We start from the raw sequence: 21,760 nt of genomic DNA, 5'->3' as shown, positions 1-21,760 counted from the left end.
ATATTGTATGATAATCAACTGTTCACAGTTGATTTAGCTATTCTCAGTAATACAATGATTCAAGACAATTCCAAAGGACTTATGAAAAATGCTCTCCACCTCCAGAGAAAGAATTGATGGAGTCTGAATGCAGACTATTTTTTAATTTCTTTCTTTTTCTATTCATGGGTTTTTTTTTTCTTTCAAGAGAGGATTGTTTTCTTTTACACCATGACTAATATGGAAATATGTTCCACATGTATAATGCCTTTTCAAGGAGGGGGAAAGAGAGGAAGAAAGGGAGAGAATTCAGAACTCAAAAAAAATTTTTAATAAATGTTAAAAATTGTTTTTACATGTAATTAGGAAAAATAAAATGTTAAATAAAAAATTCAAAGGCAGCAGGTGCTTCTGCAACCCATATTTGAGGTGTCTTACACAGTAGCCATATTTATTTTAATTTGAAAATTTTCCTGGATTAATCCAAGTTGGGATAATAAGACAAAAAAAGATAAATTGACTCTTTCAGAGTCAAGACCCAAGACTGGACTAAGAATGTGTAAAAATGTAATGTCTTAGAAAAGCCCAGACAATTTCTATTGTATGTATTTATGTATATATGTGTAATTGTTGTTTTCCCAATTGATAAATTAAGCTCCCTGAGGGCAAGAACTGATTGTGGCATAGTGAATTGAGAACTAAACTAAGTACAAAGCTTTCCTTTGACATTTACCAATTGATTGACTGTGGGCAGTCATTAAATCCCTCTCAGACCCAGTTTTCTCAATTTTTTTTCTTTTTGTGAGCCAGTTGGAGTTAAGTGATTTGCCCAGTAAGCAATCATCATTAATTCATTGATTTGAATAGATCATATCAGGTTAGACTACATGACTTCTAAGGTCCCTTCTAATAGTGAATCAGTGATCCTAAGAAGAGAGAGAATTTTTTTTGTTCTGATTAGAGAAGAAAATTGCTAATTAGATAATAAAAATAATCAAAACCTTATTTTCTGACTTTAAAAATCCTAGTAAAAATTCAGATCAGCTCTTTCTAAATAAACCCCTAAAAATAAAACACATTTATAAATTGTATTCCCTCTATCTTCAGGTAACCTATGTCGCTGCACTGGATATCGCTCAATTCTAGAAAGCAGCAAAACTTTCTGTGTGGTAAGTGGGAGACTGATGAGCAGAAGGATAGAGTGAAGTTTTATGCACAAAAAATCAGAAAAGATAGCCCATAGGGAAATGATTGAAAATCTTAGGGTTGTTTAGATGCTAAAGTAGCCATATCAGTTTCTTTTGCTGATTCATTAGCACTTTATTGGTTTGCTGAGGGCAGGTAGCACATTTTATCAGAGGGAAATTTTGGAGCCATCAAAAAGGCCAAAAGAAAATGAACTGATATTATAACCAATTTTTTTTTGGAGGGGAGATGGTGCTTTATTAGTACTTGGTTAATGGGGCAGGGTTAGGGAAGCCAAAAATGAATCCAAGTCAGACTGCCCAGACTATACTGAATAGTACATTCTATAAGTAAAAAATCAGAGCTAGGGTCAGATACAGATTCCCAGGAGCACAGAATATCAGAACTGAAAAGAACCTGGAAGATAATTTCATGCAGCTCTCTCATTGTCCGAGATTAAAATCCATAAGAAAATGTGATTTACTCAGTGTTTTATAGCAAATTAAGAGCAGAAGGAAGAGGAGAATCTGTGATCCCATAAAATGGGACATGAAAGATAGACAGATTTTGAATACCAGGCTAATTAAGAAGGAGCAGGCAAGATGTTGCCTAGGTAGATTGCTCACCATTGCTATCCAAGGATTTGGGCCCAAATGGAAGGAACCAGAAGTGAATGGAACCTACATAGGAAGTATGACGAGATATCCAGAATAGGTAGGTAAGAACAAACAGAAACCTATCTGAATACAGAGAAAAGAAAAACTGTCAAAGGAAACAGATGGGAAATGGAATCCTAAAAAGAAGACCAGGAACCGGATTTCAAGATCCAATTGAACTAAGCAAATCCACACAACAGTACATTGACATGTTATTCTAGGATGAGAGCCCAATGTCCTCTGTTCTGGTATTAAGTTCTTTTGTTAATGCAAGGGGACAAATGTGGCAATAAGTGGGTGCCGCTCCTTAGAGACAGGGCAGGGCTGTCTCTACAGGTGCCTGGGGCTGGTGGTTGGCACACAGACAGAAGCCTGTGGTCCTTGGAAATTCCAAACAGCTCTGTCAAGTTTTCTTAGGGCAAGCCTATGTCAGTAAATAGGGCAGTAAGATTTATAGCTTGTAAGACTCATTAAACAGTAGGTTGAACCATAGTGGAAATAAGAGTACTTGCTAAGGAATAGAAATAAAGAAAATTTACAATTGTCTTCTTAATGGAGAAAAACCTGGGCAAGAGTATGATAAATAATCTTCCTAGGGATGGGGATGATGGCAGCATAGATGCCGTTAGAAGTATGATTATAGATACCTACCACTCAAATATAAGCAATTCAAAACACCTACTATGTGCAAGGAACTAGGAACAGTTCCTTCCATCATGGAATTTATGTTCTACGGCTTACCATGAAGCTAACAAACCCCAAAGATATTTCAATGGCAGAAAGCAATTCTCCTACAGAGGGAAGTGACCTTACGAAAAGAAAATTCTTTCTGAGTCAATCCAAATCTGCTTTCTTTCTATAAGAATAATTTATACTAACTCTGAACACTACATTATCTCTTACAAAAGACTAACTTTACAAAATAAATTAAGTCCTCTTTTTCCTACTTTTGAGGGAAATCACATCCTGAAAAGAATTCAGAATGAAGTGGCAGTAAACTTTGGAGCAGAGTGGTCACTTATGGGCAGAGACAGAGGATGGACAGAGGAGAACATTTAGCAGAAGTTATAGGACAGGAAAAGGAAGAGGGAAATGACCATCATATAAAAATTCATTAGCTATCAATGTTTAACCTGTCCTTAATCAGTCATTTATAACAAGTTTTCCTCAAATGTTTATAAAGATCTCTAAAAAAAACTTCCTTGTAGAAAGAAAGAAAAAGGAAGGAAAGAAAGAAGGAAGGAAGGAAGGAACAAAGGAATGAAGGAAGGAAAGAAGAGAAGGAGGAAGAGAGGGAGGAAAGAAGGAAGGAAGGAAAGAAGGAAGTGAGGGAGAAAAGAGAGAAAAAAGAAGAGAGAGAAGGAGAGAGAGAAGAAGGGAGGGAGAAAAGAAAAAAGAAAGAAGAGAGAAAGAGTGAGAGTGAGAAAGAAAAAGATAAATGCTATGAACTATAAAAAACTAGTTTTCTAAATTTTTCCATACAAGGCCCTCATGGTTGTCATTTTGATTATGGGTTCTCCTACAGAAGAAGTAGCTAAGCAAATTTATTCCTGTATTATAAATTGCTCAATTTTCTTAAAGATGAATTCTTATTTAAATGCATAAATGATTTTATCTTAGGATTTCACTCTTTTTTTAGGAGTCAAACTGCTGTCAAATGAAGGGAACAGGGAAATGTTGTTTGGATCAAGAAGAAAATCTAACTTTATCATCTCAGAAAAATGATGTGAGTTGCTTCCCCTCCTCCATTTGTTTATTTTGTTATTGTTCAGTAGTGTCAGATTCTTTGTGACCTTACTTGGGGTTTTCTTGGCAAAGATACTGGAGTAATTTGCTGTTTCCTTCTCTAGCTCATTTCACAGATGAGGAAACTGAGGTAAGAGTTCAATGACTTGTCCAGGATCACATAGCTTTACACGTATGGGGGCAGATTTGAATTCAGGAAGACCTGTCTTCCTAGCCCCAATCCTGGAGCTCTGTGCACTTTGGTACCAACTAGTTGCCCCATGTGTTTATAGTTATTGCTTAAAAGTTGGTGACAGAAGAGGAGGTGGGCCTAGAGCTAAAATATAGCTGTTAATTTTGATTTTACCATTGTTAAAATTTCATATTCTGATCCTCAGCCCTTTTACATTTAGGAAGTTTTATGCAATGTGGAAGTAATGAGGTCGGAATAGCAATACCTAGTTCAAAAAAACAGGTGACGAATTCACAATGGTCATTCTCTTTGGCAAAAGGTAGATTTATTTAGGGGAAGAGGTACAATATTGAAGGGATACAATAGACCCCAAGAATGGTAAGTATGTAATAGAGTTGGGAGAGCTTTAGAGTTATTTAGACTAACCAGAGTTAGTCAGAGTAAAGAGAAAGGCGCCATTAAAGGGAAGGCACTATGAGGAAGAGAAAGAGTACTTCATAGTAGTCCTGAATAGAAATTAGCAAAGATCTTCATCATAACCAGATCTTTTATAGGAGAAATATAGAGAGTTGGTAAAGAGTTCCTTCCTAGATAGTTTGGAAATTATCTTATAATAGAATTATCTGATAATAACTTCCTCCTGACAGAGTAAGAGAGTAAAGCCACATCAGAAGCAAAAATTTCTTTAGAAAAGGAAAGTGAAAGTCATCCCAACTGTGTGTATATATTAATTCACATTTACAAAGCATTTGACAGAACAATTCTATGAAGTAAATAGCTTAAATATTAACAACACCATTTTCTAGATGAAGAAAATTCAACTGGAGAGTGATAAAATGCTAATTTTGAAGTCAGGAAAATGGATTCAGTTCCTGCCTGATGCTATCTGAATAATTCTGGAAAAGTCGCTTATATTCTGTATTGAAAAAAATGCTGTGGCTTAGAAAAGGTATAATAAGAGTTACCAAAGAAATATATATAAAAGTGCACAGAGTGTCAGACCCGGAATCAGGAAGACTCATTTTTCTGAGTTCAAATTTAATTTCAGGTACTTCTTAGCTGTGTGACCCCGGGCAAGTCACTTAAGCCTGTTTGCATCAGTTTCCTTATCTGTCATATGAGCTGGAAAAGGAAATGGCAAAGCACTCCAGTATTTTTGGCACGAAAACCCCAAATGGGAGCACAAAGAGTAGGACACAAATGAAAAAAAAAAAAAAAAAGACTCAACAACAATAATGAAGTAGAAAATCCTTTCAGGGAAAGGAGGCTTGGCTGCCTTATTGTATGAGATCTTTGAAGGAACACTGGCTTTGGGCAGGTTGGAATTCATGTATAACCAAACTGATAAATTTAGGGAGGGATTGAGAAATTAGTTGTTAACAGTAATTCAATCCTCAGTGCTTAGCCCAATTCTTAGAACATGAAAGTAATGGGGTGCAGGGATTGAACTCCAAAAATATATTGGGGTTTCTGGCAGATGTCTCAAGATGTCTCAAAAGAATCTGTAGGCTTAACCCATTTCCAAATCAAAAGGCAAAGATTTTATTATACTGTTGGCAGTGGGCTAAGTTCCAAAAGAGAGTTTAGACTTGCCATTACTAAGAGGAAAGAAGTAGGCTACGTTCCCTAGCAGAATTCTCATTTAACAAGGGAGAAGATTCCACAAGGCAGGCAAAGTTCCTAATGAACTTATCTTTTATAAGAGGGAAGATGTCATAAGACTGCAAAGTTCCTAGAGAATTTGCTGTCATAAAACAGGCAAAGTTCCTAACAAACCTTCAATTAACAAGGGGGAGGAGAGGGCTTATATACTAAAGGAATAATCTCAAAAGTTGATATCTATAGTCTGGTCTCCAGATTGGACACAGTAACTGTGAGGTCAAGATAATTCTGCAAATTCTGCAAAAAAGAATCCCATTCTTAGTCCTTGATAGCTGGACAGGTCATAAGGTAGAGAATTAACTAGAGAGAGCCTGAACTATTGTCCAAACTATGCCATGAGGCAAGCAGGGAGGAACACTGATAGAATTATTTCCTTAAGTAAATAATTTTTATTTAATTGGACTTTCCTTATCCTTAAGTAGGCTTTTAGTGCAATGGACTCTCTTTAAATTCCTTGTGAATTTCTTGCATTGATAAAATTATCTTGACTCCACAATTACTTATCCAATCAGAAGATCAAGGTAGGATGTCAATTCCAAAGTTATTTTTCTCCCATAAAAGAACCTACTGGTACCCCACTTCTTTGCCAACTCCTTTTAGAATTAGCCTACTTACTAAGCATCACAATGGCTAACTCCTTTTTGGGAACTTAGCCTACCAGTCAACGGCATAATAGTAAAATCTTTGTTTCTTGATTAGGAGATGGTCAGCCAACAAATTCTTTTGGTATACTTTGTGACGCCAGTCTAAAACCCCAATATATTTTGGGGGTTCATACCTTACTCTCCAACATTTGGTGGCTCATATGAGGAGAATCCTGGAACCCTGATATATTTGAGCCTTCTCTTCCAGAGGGCCGGAAAATTGGAGATTTCTTTTAACGTTCATTTTGCATGTTTAGAGCAAGAACTATATCCTTTTCTCCCATACATCTGGATTTAAATGCCTCGACTTTACCTTCTTTTTAAAAGATCTGTACCCAACTATACACAAAAGAAGAGTTCCAGCCTTTGGATCCAACACAGGAGCTGATTTTCCCCCCAGAACTCTTGGTGAGACATACTGCATTTCTCTCTTGTTTACCTATCACCATGGCAAATTTAGTTGAATGAAGCCATCCTCATTTTTCTTCATAAATTTATAAATAGCTATTCTCTGTAGCTTACCAAGCACAGGCTGTTGTTCCATTTGGTGTCTCTTCAGAAGTCTTAGAATACAGGTTCTAAACCTTCTTCAGCTGCCTAGCAAAGCCTGTGGAACCCTTCTGCAAAGTTTTCAAGTGCATAAAATACAAATAAAATCAACTACTTTGAAATAGTTATATATTTACATATATAAATAGACAGACAGACAGAGAGAGAGAGAGACAAAGAAATAGAAAAAAAGACAGAGAAAGAGAAATAAAAGGAGAGAAAAGAAAGAAACAAAGAAACAGAGACAGAGTTGGAGAGACAGAGAGAATGAGAAAGTTAAGAACTGTGGTTTTAAGGGAATTTGGCACGTTTGCCAGAGTGATCTTCTTAAAGCCCTGATCTGATCATTTCACTCCCCTACTCAATTAATTTCAGTACCTAACTACTACCTTCATGATCAAATATAAAATCCTCTGATCTCAAAAATCCTTTATAAACTGGCCCTTTCCTATCTTTCCAGTATATTTACACTTCACTTCTCTCTGCACACTAAATAATGTACAATCCAGTGACAGACCCTGGCTTCCTTACATACAACAATTCATCTCCTAGTTCCACGCCTTTCCATTTCCTGTACCCCTTGGAATTCTGGCAATGCTTTTCCTTCTCATTTCTTCTTGATTTCCTTGGCTTTCTTCAAATCTCAGTTCAAATTCTACCTTCTGTACAAGGACTTTCCCTATGCACCTCAATTTGAGAGCCTTCCCTCAGAAATTATCTCTAGAAGAAGAAAAGGGAACGATGGAAGGGAAAGGACAAGGAAAAGGAGAAAGAGAAAAAAGAGGGAGGAAGACAAAAAGAAGAAAGAAGAGGAGAAGAAAAAAGAGGGAAAGGAGGAGGAGAAAAAAAGAAGGAAGGAGAAGGAGGAAGCGAAGGGAGAAAGGAGGTAAGGAGAAAAAGAAAGAGGAAGAGAAAAAGAAGTAAGGAAAGGGAAAAGGAAAGAAAAAAAAGGTGGAAGCAGGGAAGAAGGAGATGCTTAGAGAGGAAATGACTGCCCAAAACAAGCAAAGAAATGATGGTGGGGACAGCAAAGACAGCCATGTAAAAATCTTTTTACCAAAAAAGCTACTTGAATATTTGCCAAAATGTTTAAGTTTGCCAAAAGAGAAGCACTGTTAGACACTAATGAGAGAGAATGCAGAATAGGATTTCTTTTTAATAATGTGTGACCTTCACTTTTGAGCTCTTGATCTGCATTACTATGTTAATCATTTCATTTTTAAATTTTAATTTAATTTTTAAATGTATAAGATATAACATTTCATTTCTCTTAAAACATAATTTGTTTTCCTTTCCCATGGGTTACTAAAGGAACTCTGGGAGGATCCTACTCACGAAAAATTCTCTAACGCTGCTGGTTCTTATTGTGTGTTCAGGCACCACTCCGATTTTTTTCTTTCTAGATCTTCTTTTTCTTGCGCAGCAAGATAACTGTATAAACATGTATACATATATTGGATTTAACATAAAGTACAATACTTTAACATATTTAACATGTATTGGACTACCTGCCATCTGGGGGAGGGGATGGGGGAAAGAGGGAAAAAGTTGGGACAGAAGGTTTTGCAAGGGTCAATGTTGAAAAATTACCCATGAAAGTGTTTCATAAATTAAAAAAAAAAATGTAATTAAAAAAAAGAAATAAAAAGAAATTCAAAGCTCAAAGGATAAGATTCTGATGATAGAGAACAGCCATCAGGAGGGCTGCAGGGCTGGAGAAGTCCTGAAATTGCTCTCTCTAGAGGACCACTGGCCATATAGACTAATTGGAGAGGCATTATCCCCTGTATGTTGTTGTTTTTTTTTTTAATAGATTTTTATTTTTCCAAATACAGGCAAAGATAGTTTTAGGTGTTCACCTTTGTAAAACTTTATGTTCCAAATTTTTCTCCCTCCCTTCTCAACTTTTCCAAAAAACAGCAAGCGATCTAATATAAGTTAAATATATATAATTTTACCTTCATATTCATCATGATGCACAAGAAAAATCAGATCAAAAGATGAAAAAAAGGAAAAAAAAACAAACAAACAATAAAGTGAAAATACTATGCTTTGATCCATATTCAGCCTCCATAGTTCTCTCTTTGGATACAGATGGTTCTTTCCATACAAGTTTATTGGAATTGCCTTGAATCACCCTTATTGTTGAAAAAGAGCCAAACCCACCACAGTTGATCATTACATGATCTTGTTGTACAATGTTCTCTTGGTTTTAATTACTTCACTTGGCATCAGTTCATGTAAATCTTTCCAGGCTTTTCTGAAATCATTCTGTTGATCACTTCTTATAGAACAATAATATTCTATTATATTCATATACCATAACTTATTCAGCCATTCCCCAACTGATGGGCATCCACTCAGTTTCCAGTTCCTTACCACTACAAAAAGGGCTGCCACAAATATTTTTTGCACATGCGGGTCCCTTTCCCTCCTTTATGATCTCTTTGGGATACAGACCCAGTAAAGACATTGCTCTGGATTAATGAATGTGCACAGTTAGATAGCCTTTTGGGCATAGTTTCAAATTGCTTTCCAGAATGGTTGGATCAATTCACAACTCCATCAACAATTGCATGTTGTTTTCCCACAGAGAATGGCAGAAGATCTCAATAAAGAAACTCTGACTTTCTATGGTGAGAGGGTTACTTGGATTTCCCCTATAACTCTAAATGAACTCTTAGAGCTGAAAGTAAAATATCCTAAATCTCCTCTTGTCGTGGGGAATACTTCAGTAGGTAAGTATTCTGAGTCCTGTGATAAGAATAATAACAACAATAGCAACAGAGCTTTAATTTTTAAAATGTACATAGCACTTTCATTACATCAACCTGATGAGGTGAGTAATAGAGGTATTATTATACCTATTTTGTAGCTGAGCTTATTAAATTATTTGCTCATAGTCACGCAGCTATTAAATATTAAAAGCAGCTTTACAGTTATCCCTTCCTCATCATAGTAGCTAGGAATGCATCGCCCCTGAAATCTGGAAAATCTGCATAAAATTTTTTGAGCCTCCTATTGTACTAGAGAAGTCTGAATTATTATGGTATTAAAAGATATTATACAAAATTGTACATATATTTTATGCATTTCCGAGTTTCTAAAATCTTTCTGTAGCATCTGCTGGCCTTTATATGTTGTCTACAGCTTCTGTAAAACTCCCAAAAATTTCTCATTTAATTTCTTATGCTGACTCATGATACATTGAAACCACAAAAGGAAAGTTATGATGTGGAAAGGATAACTGTAACCTCAGGAGTCCTAATTCCAAAGGTAGTCAAGATCCCTGATACCTTGCCTAGTCTGTGACAATGAAACTGTTAACAAGAAAAAAAATGAAAAAGAACTAAAAGCTCATTTTGTCTTCCAGTACATCATTTTATGCCCAAATCTTAACAAAAAAAATTTTTTCCAGTTAACCTCTGTGAAATGTGTTCCTCCTTTAGGACCAGCTATGAAATTCCAAGGACATGTTCACCAGTTCTTCTCTCACCAGCCAGAATTTCTGAACTAAGTATGGTGACTAAAACAAATGATGGTGAGTTTCTAGTTTGCCTGGTAGAATATCACTCAAGATTATGACCACACTGTGATAACTTCTGGAAATAAATATTGCTGAGTTGAACACTTGATGTTTTCTTCTTTGCCTAAAGAGTGAGGATATTTTCTTAATACACTAAATTTTCTGCTTCTTCACTACATTGTAGTATAATCAACTTGTGGTCCTGACATCTCATTTTTTAATCTTCATAATTATCCTCATCTCATCATAAGCCTTTATGGGCATGTTGTGGCTTCTCTAACCCCACCCAAAAAATTTATGATAAAAATATTTACTGAGAATTTAAGGGAAGGTACATATGTCATCATTCTAGAAGTCTTACAGGAAACTGGACCTTAAATTTCAAGAAGGAGAAATAATTTTATATATATATATATATATATATATATATATATATATATATGTATATATATACATATACATATGTATATGTATATATATACATATGTGTGTGTGTATGTGTGTGTGTGTATAAAATAAACTCAATAGGAATAAAGTTTTAAAAAAAAATCCCGGGTGGCTTTGGTGAATCTAAAGAACATTTAAATGTCTTCTCTAGTGTACTCTGCTGCTGCTCCCTTTACAGATTAAATCATATTTGTAACATCAGTCTTCCCACTGTTGATTTTTTACCTTCTCTTTTATAGGCAATAGTTGTCAGTCAGTCAGTCATCTTTTCCTTTAAAAAAGAATTACTATAGCAATCTCCCTTCTCCACTCAGTCATCTTCTTTCAAGACTTAGTTCACGTGCCATTATTTTTATGAAGATTCCTTCTCCTCCAGCTCTTCTGCAGACTCATCAAACATATTCCATCCTTGACTGTGGCTGTTATCCAAGGCTCTGTTTTGGGGACTCTTCTCATCTCTGTCTGAACAATTTCTCTTGGCAACCTCATCAACCCCAGTGAATTCAATCATCATCTCTGTGCAGATGACTCACAAATTTACATATTCAACATCAACAATCACCTATTGGACATTTAAAACTGAATGCGTGATAAACACTTCAAATTGACCATGTGAAAAATTTATTACCTTTCTCCCTAAATCCATTATATCTAGTTTCTCTATTTCAATCAACAGTACTACCCTCCTTCCATTTCACTACCTTGGAATGATCGTGGACCATTCACTTCTCCCCTGCCCCCAGTTGTCAGTTGTCAAGATTTGTAGATTCTCTCTCTAAAACATCCTACACATTTGTCTACATCTCTCTATTTGCATGGCCATCAATTCAGTCCAGGCCTTTTCAGTCTTTTGACTTTCTTTTAATAGTTCTTAATTTCTCATAGAGCTTCTATTTGGTCCATTCTAATTTTCTCATGGAGTCCTTCGTTTCTATTTGGTTCATTCTAATTTTCAGGGAATATTGCTTGAGCATGTTTTGTAACTTGAATAATGTGTCAAGCTATTAATCCCATTTCCAATTCTTATTTTCATAACTTTTATTTCTTTTCAATTTATTCCTCTTCTTGCCTCACTTCATTTATAAAAATATATCTAATTTTTTAAATTATTGTTTTACTTCTTCTAGGAATTCTAGGTGAACTTGTGCCCAAGTTATCTATTTCTTTGAGGCTTTGTAAATGTTTTAGAATCACTCTCTTGAATCTGTAAATTGCATGTATCCACCATGATAGCTATATACATATATTCTTTTTTTGTTTGCTCATTCTTCTAACCTAACTCCTGACTTTGGACTTCATGTTATACACTGTGAACTTCTAGAAGGAACGTCTGGGTTGAGCTTACACCCTCACTGCTGCTTGCTTAAAATATTAAATTTTGTGTTATTCCATAATAACTAATATTTACATAACATTTTAAGACTTGCAAAGCATATTATAATTTACCTCATTTTATCCTCATAACAATCCTGGGAAGTAAATGCAGCTATTATCCCTATTTTACAGAAAATAAAAAACTTTTCCAGAGTCACATAGCTAGTGTTTGAGTCAGGATTTGAAATTGGGGCTTCCTGAATGCAGGTCCAACACTTTATTCACTGTGACACCTAGCACGTAAGGATCTCAGACACAGCTGAGGCTAGGACCTGACCACTTCCAGGGCTCCAAAAATAGTCTAATTCAGGGCCAACTTTGATCACTGCCCTCCTGGTCTGAACTCTACAAGTCTGGGTTTGAGTCTGAGAAATGCATCTGTTGGCTTGTCCCAGATAAACTACCAAAATCTACTGCTGGACTCAGAAACAACCAGTCAAGTGGAAACCTTTGCAGGTTCTGAGTGACAGAAATGTAAGCTTCCCTTTGGTCTGGGATTTCTGGCCCTGGCTATTCTTCTACAGGCATTAGATTGGTCTGGAGGCTGGAAATGAAATCCACTCTGTTCCGGGGCTTATAAGTAATCAACCTAGCTTCTACTTGCTTCTGAATTTGTTTCCTGCTCAGTACGCACGCAGCCTAGGATCCACAACATTCCTCCCCCTGGAATGCCATCTCTAGGTGAAAATCTCCCACTTAGTCACCTAGAATCTATGACTCAGAACAGAGTAGTGAGTAACAGAGCTTCCATTTGGAAACTATTCTTATATTCTAGACAAGATCACACCTTTCTGTGCTGGATCTAGAACAGCCTTTTGTTCTCATGCACAGCAAATCCCTGCACTAGAATGTGCCATGCTATTATTCCTAGCTAGACCCCCATCTTCACAGACCTCTCTATCTCTTTCTCTTTGAAGAGCTGAGCTGTAAATATGACTCACTGTGATTTTTTTTTCCTCAGATTTCCTGATCATGACTTGGTCTTGTACATTTTTAGGTATATCTGAAGGTCTTGTAAGGGGAATGTTTGACTGTACTTCTTCCTACTATTCTGTCATCTTGGCTCTGCCCCTGGGTTAGCTTTTGTTAAAGACATCCCTGACACCCATAAGTATTAAAGTCTCTTTTCTAAAGACAAAAGTGACTAATAGAAAGGGCCCTACTTAAATCCAATATTTGCTGCTGAGATAGGGCAAAATTTTCCCTGTATTCCACCCCCTCCTCAGATACTGAGATCATTCCTGGCTTGAAGCTTTAATAATTCCGTGGTCACTCATGATTCTCATCCTAAGGCCCAACTTTAAGTGCCAAGGGTACTGGATGCTGCTGTGAGCTGAGGAAAAAAAAATACCCCCTGACATTCTATTATTTGTAAAATTAGAAACATGGCAAAGAACCAAGAATGAGCAAAGACTATTGATCCATCATGACCCACCCATCAGTAGGTCACTGATTTAGACATCATGAGAAAAAGCAAATTAAGTGAAAGCTTGCAGTCTCTGACCTTAAGAAACCAATAATGTAATGAAAAAGAATAATAGTCACTCTAATGCTGAATATTGGTCTGTCTAGGATTTTAATGATAATAATAAATTTCTTAGATTGTATCCACATAGGTCCAAGTTAAACTACATTGAAAGGCCCCCAACCAGAACTGTAAACCATAAGGGCCTATATTATTGTGAGCTATTATTCTTATACCTTTATGGAAGTCATCTTTATGGAACTATTTTTGGTATAAAGTCCCCAAAATTAAAGTATGGATGACCTCTAGTGGTTTCCATGGTACAAGTAAGAGAAAGAATACTTTGTCACACTAGCAAGAACCATACCTCATTTTCAATAGAACCCAATCAAAAGGGTATTAGTAATTATGAAAAAATGAACGTGAATGTACACAAAAAGAATTTTGCCAAAGGGAAGTAGAGACAACTAAGTGGCACAACTCAGAACCCAGAATGGATTACTTCATTTGAATAACTGAATTTGATCACCCATGCTTAGCAGATTAACCAAAAGACTACCAAACAATAATTTCATTTACGTGAACTTAAAAGTTCACATAAAGTAATAAAATATTGTTTATATTTTCTAGTTTCCCATTTACATGTTAAAACAATTTTCAATTTTTTTTAGTTTGAGTTCCAAATTCTATCTCTGAATTTAAAAATATGATAATAAATCATAAAAATATGAATTAAAAATGATGAAGTGTTTAAGGAAAACTTTATTTAAGCTCTTTTTAATATCTGAATAGATAGGCTCATTACAACTTATTGTTAGCTATTATCAAATAGGTCTTTACTACTACTAAGCAATCCTCTGTTTTTTCCATTGGTTCTCTATTATATTTTTCACATCAAAAATTTCAATTCTTTGATTTTCTCTTTAAATATCCAATACCAAAGTAAATTCCATAGAATGTAGTTACAATGTGGGGGGAGTGGGGGGAATCTGCAAGTAGACGTCAGCAACTATCTAGTCCATAAAAGGAAGATAGAGTTGGGAAGTGGAGAATGAGAAGGAGAATACTTAAGGAAAGGTAAAGAGGGAGAAAGCCAGAAGCATGTATATGGGCAACATGGTTTGGAAATGGATGGGAACTGATACAATTGTCTAGTTCCATGCAAGATAAGTAAAAAACGACGGGAACCCAGTTTCCCAAGGACAGAGTCCAAATTAAGGTGAGTTAGGATTATTCAAAGAATAAAAAGAAATAAGGAAAGACTTATATGAAAAGTGAGGGAGTAAAGTGACAATCTATATCCTGACTATAACAATATAAATAGGGACAATAATAACAGCAACAAAACCTAGATAATTATACAGAAAGAAGTTCAGGAGTTGTATTTCTGTAATATAAGATGATTGATACCACTTTGTTAAAGCAAAGTGAGCTTTTTGTTTTTGTTTTTAAAACAAACTTTTTTAAAAATGACAGTCCTTTAGAGACATTATAATCATTTTTCTTGATTATGTATCTGAATACTTGAACTTGTTGATGGAAGTTAAAATAGAACTTACTATATTAAAAATGCACACAGGTTCCAAAATCAGGAAATAAAACTATATCTATTTGGGTGTATATTGAAAAACATGCCTCTTGAAATATTTTGCCTCTAAAACAAGTTACCACAAAGTTCACACTTGTGTGATCTTTATTTATCACCCATTAAACACTATCTGATTTTAAGCCCTATATTTATCAGGTGACAGCTGTGCATGACCCAGCCTGGGAAAGCAGAAAGAGAACTGGGCTGAGAGTCAGGAGAGCTGAGTTCTAATCTCAGTGATGCAATTAATTTGCTGTGTGACTCCAGGCAAGTTACAGCCTCTTTGGGTCTCAGTTTCCTTATTTGAAATAGAGGGTTTGAGTGAAATGATCTCCAACATTTAAATTTTTTTTAATCAATGCTTATATCTTGCTGATGAAAATAATTTGCTTTTAGGACTGACAATAGGTGCTGGGTGCAGCCTGGATCAGGTGATGCAAATACTGGCAGATGAAGTCTCCAGGCTTCCAGAGGAAAAAACACGAACATATCGGGGTCTCGTGAAGCACTTGAAAAGTTTGGCCGGACAGCAGATAAGGAACATGGCTGTAGGTTCCACACAACAAGAGGGTTGAAAATTGTGAAATGAATTTCCTACTACTTGCCTTTTTTTTCAGGCAGTCAGGGTTAAGTGACTTGCCCACAAGTGATACAGCTAGTAAATGTCAACTGTCTGAGGCCAAATTTGAATTTAGATCCACCCGACTCCAGGGCTGCACCACCTAGCTTCTTTGACTTACTGAATTTTAAAAAAAATATATAATAATCCCACACATTACTTTCAAAACTATCCCTCTTATCTATGCTTCCTTCTGAACTTTCTTCTGTTTTGCACATTTTAAAACAGTGACTGTCTTTCCCCTCTTCCCTCTCCCCCCATCACTAGTGTTAACTTTCCCTCCCTCCCTCTAATTAAAAGCCAAGAAGAAAAAAAAAAATCCTTGTAGCAAAAAAAACATAGTCAAACAAAACAAAGGGGCTGGTCATTTTTGATAGGCAATGTGAAATCATGTAATAGATCTTTGTATGTACAAAGCTAATTAGACAAGCATCTGTGCTGCTTAGGTCTCTAATCTTTATGTACTAAGATCAGCACAGAGATTATGCCATAATGTCACTCCTTAAAGGGGCCCTCTAAATTCAAACCAGGCAATGAAAGGGGTGGGTGTATTCACACTGTCACTTGCTTCCCTCCTATGGTAACTAAACAAAGGGCTCAGTTGCTCTAAGAATCATAGCCTTTAAGAAACAAAAAGCACTTTAATCTAGAGCATTGTACAGATGAGAAAATGGGAAGGAGAAGAAACTGAGGCCTGAATGTCAAAGAGCAGTCTTAAGATTCTTAGAGCCAGTTCTTTTTTAACTAAATTGGACTCTTGTTGAACCTTTTCTAAACAAAAGAGAAGAACCAACTTTTAAGCTACAACTTCAATTCAATAAATAATTTTAAAGCCCCTGTGCTCATACATATATGTTGGTGTGGGTGTGTATATAAAAATATGATCTAGTTAAGTGACTGAAACTGAGAAAACAATTTTCCTTATATTAGTCTCTAGGAGGACACATCATAAACCGCCATGGCTATTCAGATCTCAATCCAATTCTGGCTGTGGGAAATGCCACCCTCAATCTGATCTCCAAAGGTAAGATATAATACAACTGAGTAAAGCAATAGTCCAGTTTTAAAAGGAGAAGAGGAGGGGGAGGAGAAAAAGGAGGAAGAGGGGGAGGAGGAGAAAAAGGAGGAAGAGGGAAAGGGGAGGAAAGAGGAAGAGGAAAAGAAAGAGGAGGCAGAGGAGGAAGAGGAAGAAGTGGAGGAAGAGAAAGAGGAGGAGGAAAAAGTCTAGTTCTAATTGTTTCCTCCATACAAAACTAAAGTAACATGCAGTAGAAAGCTTTGAATCCTTTGTGGGAGTGAATGAATAGCTTTCTTCACCACACTCAGAATACATTTAGTGGTCACTCCTTAGTAAGATAAGCAAGGATCGTTACAAAGAGTGCAGTGAAAGAAATAAGAGACTATGCATTCCTCCTATATCTTATTCTTTTCATATAAGCCAGGGATGAAATAGATAAATAGCTAGATAGCTAGCTAGATAGATAGATAGATAGACAGATAGATAGATAGACAGACAGATAATGACTGAACAATATAAAGCTTACAATCTAGATAGTTGGATAAATCATATACATATGTATCTTTCCTTAACCTTTGGATCACATACAATTTTGATTCATCTAAGATTATGACATAATAAACAGGAAACTGTGATATAAAATAATATAGCATAGTCTATGCTAATATAAGAAATTAAAATTAAGTGCTCTATGAAGTTCATGGGAAATAATTATCACTGATTGATAGTATCAAGGAAGCTTTTAAGGTACTGTTCCTTTTTACAGTTGACATGTGCATGTTCTTTTAATTGTCCCTACTCTTGAAAAAAAAATAATGTTGCTTTCCTCATCAGAAGGAAGACGTCAGATTCCTTTAAATGAACAATTTCTTGCTGGCCTGGAAGATGCAGACCTGAAACCTGAGGAAATTTTGGAATCTGTGCACATACCTCACTCTGATAAAGTAAGAAATAGGGGATCATTTTTTTGAATTTTCTTAACAAACTTTGATCTCATCTTTTTTTTGGGAAAACCGAATTAGGCAGAAAGAAGAACAACTCTGGAATAAAATCACAGTCATGTGTCATCTCATATCAGGCATTACCCCAGTACAAAATGGCCATAGTCACAAGTGCAAACAATTGGGGTTTGATTTGGGACCAGTAGGTATGAAAAAAATCTATCCATATTCTCCTGCCTCATGCATTTTTGAGACAATGATTAAAAGGATAGCATCTTGTTATACAATAAGGTTCCTAGTGGAAATTGGTCCATATGGAGAACAAATATATTGTTTAGCCTTATTAACAGCATATTCTGACTGATCAAAGTAAACAATTCAGATATATATATATGTATATGTGTGTGTGTGTGTGTGTGTGTGTGTGTACATGAATTCACTATGTTTTCTAAGATCTTAAGCCAGGATCATACAATCATAGATATATCAGTGGAAGAATTTGAATCCAGGACCTCTTGGCTCCAAATCCAACTCTCTGTCAATCATGTCTATCTATAATATATACTTGAGAATGTTAATACAATTGAAGCTGTTTCCTAGAATTTGTTTTAATAGCATTCTGTGCTGAGGAATAACATGACCATTGACATTGTAATATACAGTACATCGATTGTCCAAGTATCTTTGTGATGCACTGGTCACCACATTGAGTAAATAAGAGAAGGCAATAGAATCTCTCTAAAGTCAGGTGAACCTGAGTTCAAATCTCACCTTAGATACTTAGCTATATAACCCTGGGCAAGTGACTTAATCTCTCTCAGCCTGTTTCTTCATCTGTAAAATGGAAATAATAGTAGCATTTACATCAATCAATCACTAAACATCTATTAAGTACCTACTATGTGCCATCTATATCTGAGAGATCTTGTGAAGATCAAACAAATGTAATATAAGTAAAGTGTTGTGTTAACATTAGAGCTCTACATAAATGATAGTTGCTATTATTGTTCACTTGGTTGCGGCTGAGCAATTCTTAGAACTAAAAAACTCTAAACTGCACTTTTTCTCTTTGACATATCTAAAAATCCCAACTTGTTTTGTTTCTACAGTGGGAATTTGTGGCAGCATTCAGACAGGCCCAGTGCCAGCAAAATGCTTTCCCTGATGTTACCTGTGGAATGAGAGTCCTTTTTAAAGAATGCACAGACATCATTGAAGGGCTTAGCATTTTCTACGGAGGCATAGGATCCACCACCATCAGCGCGCAGAAATCCTGCCAGCAGCTCCTAGGAAGGTACCATGTGTCCTTATTGTGAAATAGAACAGCTTCAGCAATAACAAATGATGTAAAAACAATCACAGGTTGATACACATAGAGCTAGAAGAGACTTTAGAATCCATGTAATCAACCCCCTCCTTTTTTTTTTTTTTTTTTTACAGATTAGACCTAAAAAGATAAATGACTTGCCTAAAATGACATAGGTAGTAAGTGATAGGTCTAAGATTTGAACCCAATTCCTTTGACACTAGGGCCACACCCACTCTCTCCACTATGCCATGTTCCAATCATCATCAGTAAGTTGTCATTTTGTGACTATAATATAAGGATGAACTTAACTTTCTATTCAGAGCTCTTATATTTATTACATTTTAACCACTTATTAAATACAAAGTATCCATAAAAATTCTCTACCAATATATAGTCAATGTTTTGACTCAATTTGACACTTTTATTTAGTCTCAACTATATATGTATCAGGAGGGTCAGTTAGGTGGTGTAGTGAATAGAGCACCAAGCCTGGAGAAAGAAAGTTCAAATCTAGTCTCAGACACTTACTAGGTCTCAGAGCAAGTCACTTAACTTTGCCTCAGTTTCCTCATCTGTAAAAATGAGCTGGAGAAGGAAATGGTAAACCATTCCAGTATCTCTGCCAACTCTGAAGAGTTAGACACAGTTAAACAATAAACTATGCACTGCAGGAGATAAAAAGACAAAGAAACGTGAGTAATAGTGTAGGGAGAAATTATTGAACTCAGAGTTAAGGTTCAAATCTGCATCCAATACTTACTAGCTATTTGACCTTGTCAAAGGGCAAGAAACTTTTCTGAGCCTGAGTTTCATCATCTGTAAAATGGAAAAAATACCCAAATCAAGTATTTATATGGTAGTTAAGGAAAGAGACTCCCTAGTGCTGGAAAAGAATATTGAATTTAGAGTCTTGGGTTTAAATCCTGACTCTACCCTTACTATCTTAGAGGAGTTATTTTATCTCTCCAGGAATCAGTCTACTCAATTATACAATATAAAGTTTGGACTTGATGCACCATTTTTGAAGTTTCTTCCAGCTCTCAATTTAAAGTTGCTGTGATTCTGCATCACAAGATTGTTGGGATGATCAAACACTGATGATATAAACCAGATGTTCCAAAAGTCTTGGTGCAGTTTTAAACTATTAAAACTAATATAAATCTGTATAAAGTATCTTGCAAATATTAAAACTCTACTTGTTGATTATTGTTACTATTAAAGATAATCAAGACAATCCCTGTCCTCAAAGAACCAGTAGAGAATAAAACATACATATATAACACCATGATATAAGGACAACTTGACTCATTAGAAAGATACAAAGGGCTATGGGGAAAGGGAGGAGAGAAACATTCTCTCCCCCTCCCCTTTATGTTGTCACTCAGCAGACATACACACTTGAGAGGGATAAGGGAAGCTTTTGGGGAAGAAGTGACATTTGATCTGGACTTTAACAACTGCTTTAACTGATTAAGATAAGAGGAAGGACATTATAGGTAAAAAATAAACATTATAGGTAGTTGAGAAAGTGTGGGATGTGTTCAAAGAAGAAAAAAGTCTAATTTGGCTAGAACAATGGCTACTACAGGGTCAGACTATAACAGGTCTTGAATGTTAAGCTAATAACATAGAGCTAGTAGTAAACTACTAGAAAAAATCCAAAAAAGCAATATATAAAATGAGAATATATCCAGCAGATTATCATTATTTGTGAATTTACCTATTCACTAAAATTTACTTACAACCCCAAAATCAGAACTTGGGGTTCTTTCAGCATCTTTCATAAATAAACATGTGCAGAGTGCATGCATTCTTCAAACAACAATCAACTCCCATCTTGAATTCAGACTGAATTCCCTCTAGAAATACACAATATCTATTTTTGTGTGCATAGAGAAAGGCAATCTTAGATTATGTTTTCAGATGAGGTTGAACAAGGAAATGCTCTGCTTCTTATTTCAGATCTCTTCCTGACAACAAGTGACCCTTTAAAAGTCTACTTACACGGTTTTTGCAATTTTTGTGTTATTTGTTAGTGATTTTGCTATTTAAAATGACTCCCAAGCACAGTGCTAAAATGCTATCTAGTATTCCTAAATGCAAGAAAGCTGTGATGTTCCTTACAAAGACAATATATAGCTGGATAAGCATCATTCAGGCATGCATTATGGTGCTGTTGGCCATGAGTTCAATGACAATCAGTCTACTATAGGGTTATTGTGATCGTTGTTCAGTCAAGTTTGGCTTTTCATGACCCTACAATCCATAAAGTTTTCTTGCAAAAATACTGGAGAGATTTGCCATTTCCTTCTCCAGGGAATTAAGGCAAAAAGGATTACACAGTTAGTAATTGTTTGAGGTCAGATTTGAATTTAGGACTTCCTAACTCAAGGCCCAGCATTTTATCCACTGAGCCATGTCACTGCCCCATAAATAAGGTACATCCAGAAAAAAAAGAAAAGAAAAAATTGGCCTGTTTATGAGACCACTCTGGAAAGTGCTAAAATAAATGCTATACAGGAACTTAACCCTGTATTTCCTCAGGAGCACTGATTCAATATTTGCTAATTCAGTGTTTGCAGTAAATTCATAGTAACTCCCTCATATTATAAGAATCAACTGGACTTATGTAGTTCTGATGAAGGAATAATATAATTAATCTGTAATATATATAAATATAAAATATAAATTAATAAATTGATATATTAGCTATTTTATACTAATGTTAGATGAAATTTGGTCTAACGATGATTTATTGAGTAAATCAGTAACTCTCCAGTCCAACTTTTGGGAATAGGGCAAGGTGAATAGGCTAGGTCAACATTGATATTGTGGGCCCTTATCTCCTCTTCTCCCCTTTGACATGCACATTACATTTGA

At 35.7% G+C, this 21,760-nt stretch overlaps 1 protein-coding gene across 1 annotated transcript in view; it reads left to right on the top strand.

The window, feature by feature from the left end:
- Positions 1–21,760, top strand: part of LOC127557040 (aldehyde oxidase 2-like) — a 111,609-nt gene that overhangs the window by 22,069 nt on the left and 67,780 nt on the right. The window contains 10 exon segments of the mRNA XM_051990523.1: positions 1,087–1,148; positions 3,460–3,546; positions 6,372–6,452; positions 9,187–9,331; positions 10,043–10,069; positions 10,072–10,134; positions 15,390–15,541; positions 16,543–16,636; positions 17,465–17,574; positions 18,681–18,865. Coding sequence (XP_051846483.1) covers positions 1,087–1,148; positions 3,460–3,546; positions 6,372–6,452; positions 9,187–9,331; positions 10,043–10,069; positions 10,072–10,134; positions 15,390–15,541; positions 16,543–16,636; positions 17,465–17,574; positions 18,681–18,865 — 1,006 coding nt within the window.

The sequence above is a fragment of the Antechinus flavipes genome, chromosome 3, assembly GCF_016432865.1.
Source record: "Antechinus flavipes isolate AdamAnt ecotype Samford, QLD, Australia chromosome 3, AdamAnt_v2, whole genome shotgun sequence".
NCBI lineage: Eukaryota > Metazoa > Chordata > Mammalia > Dasyuromorphia > Dasyuridae > Antechinus > Antechinus flavipes.
Note: the sequence above shows the minus strand (reverse complement) of the source record. Positions and strands in the feature narration are given on the sequence as shown.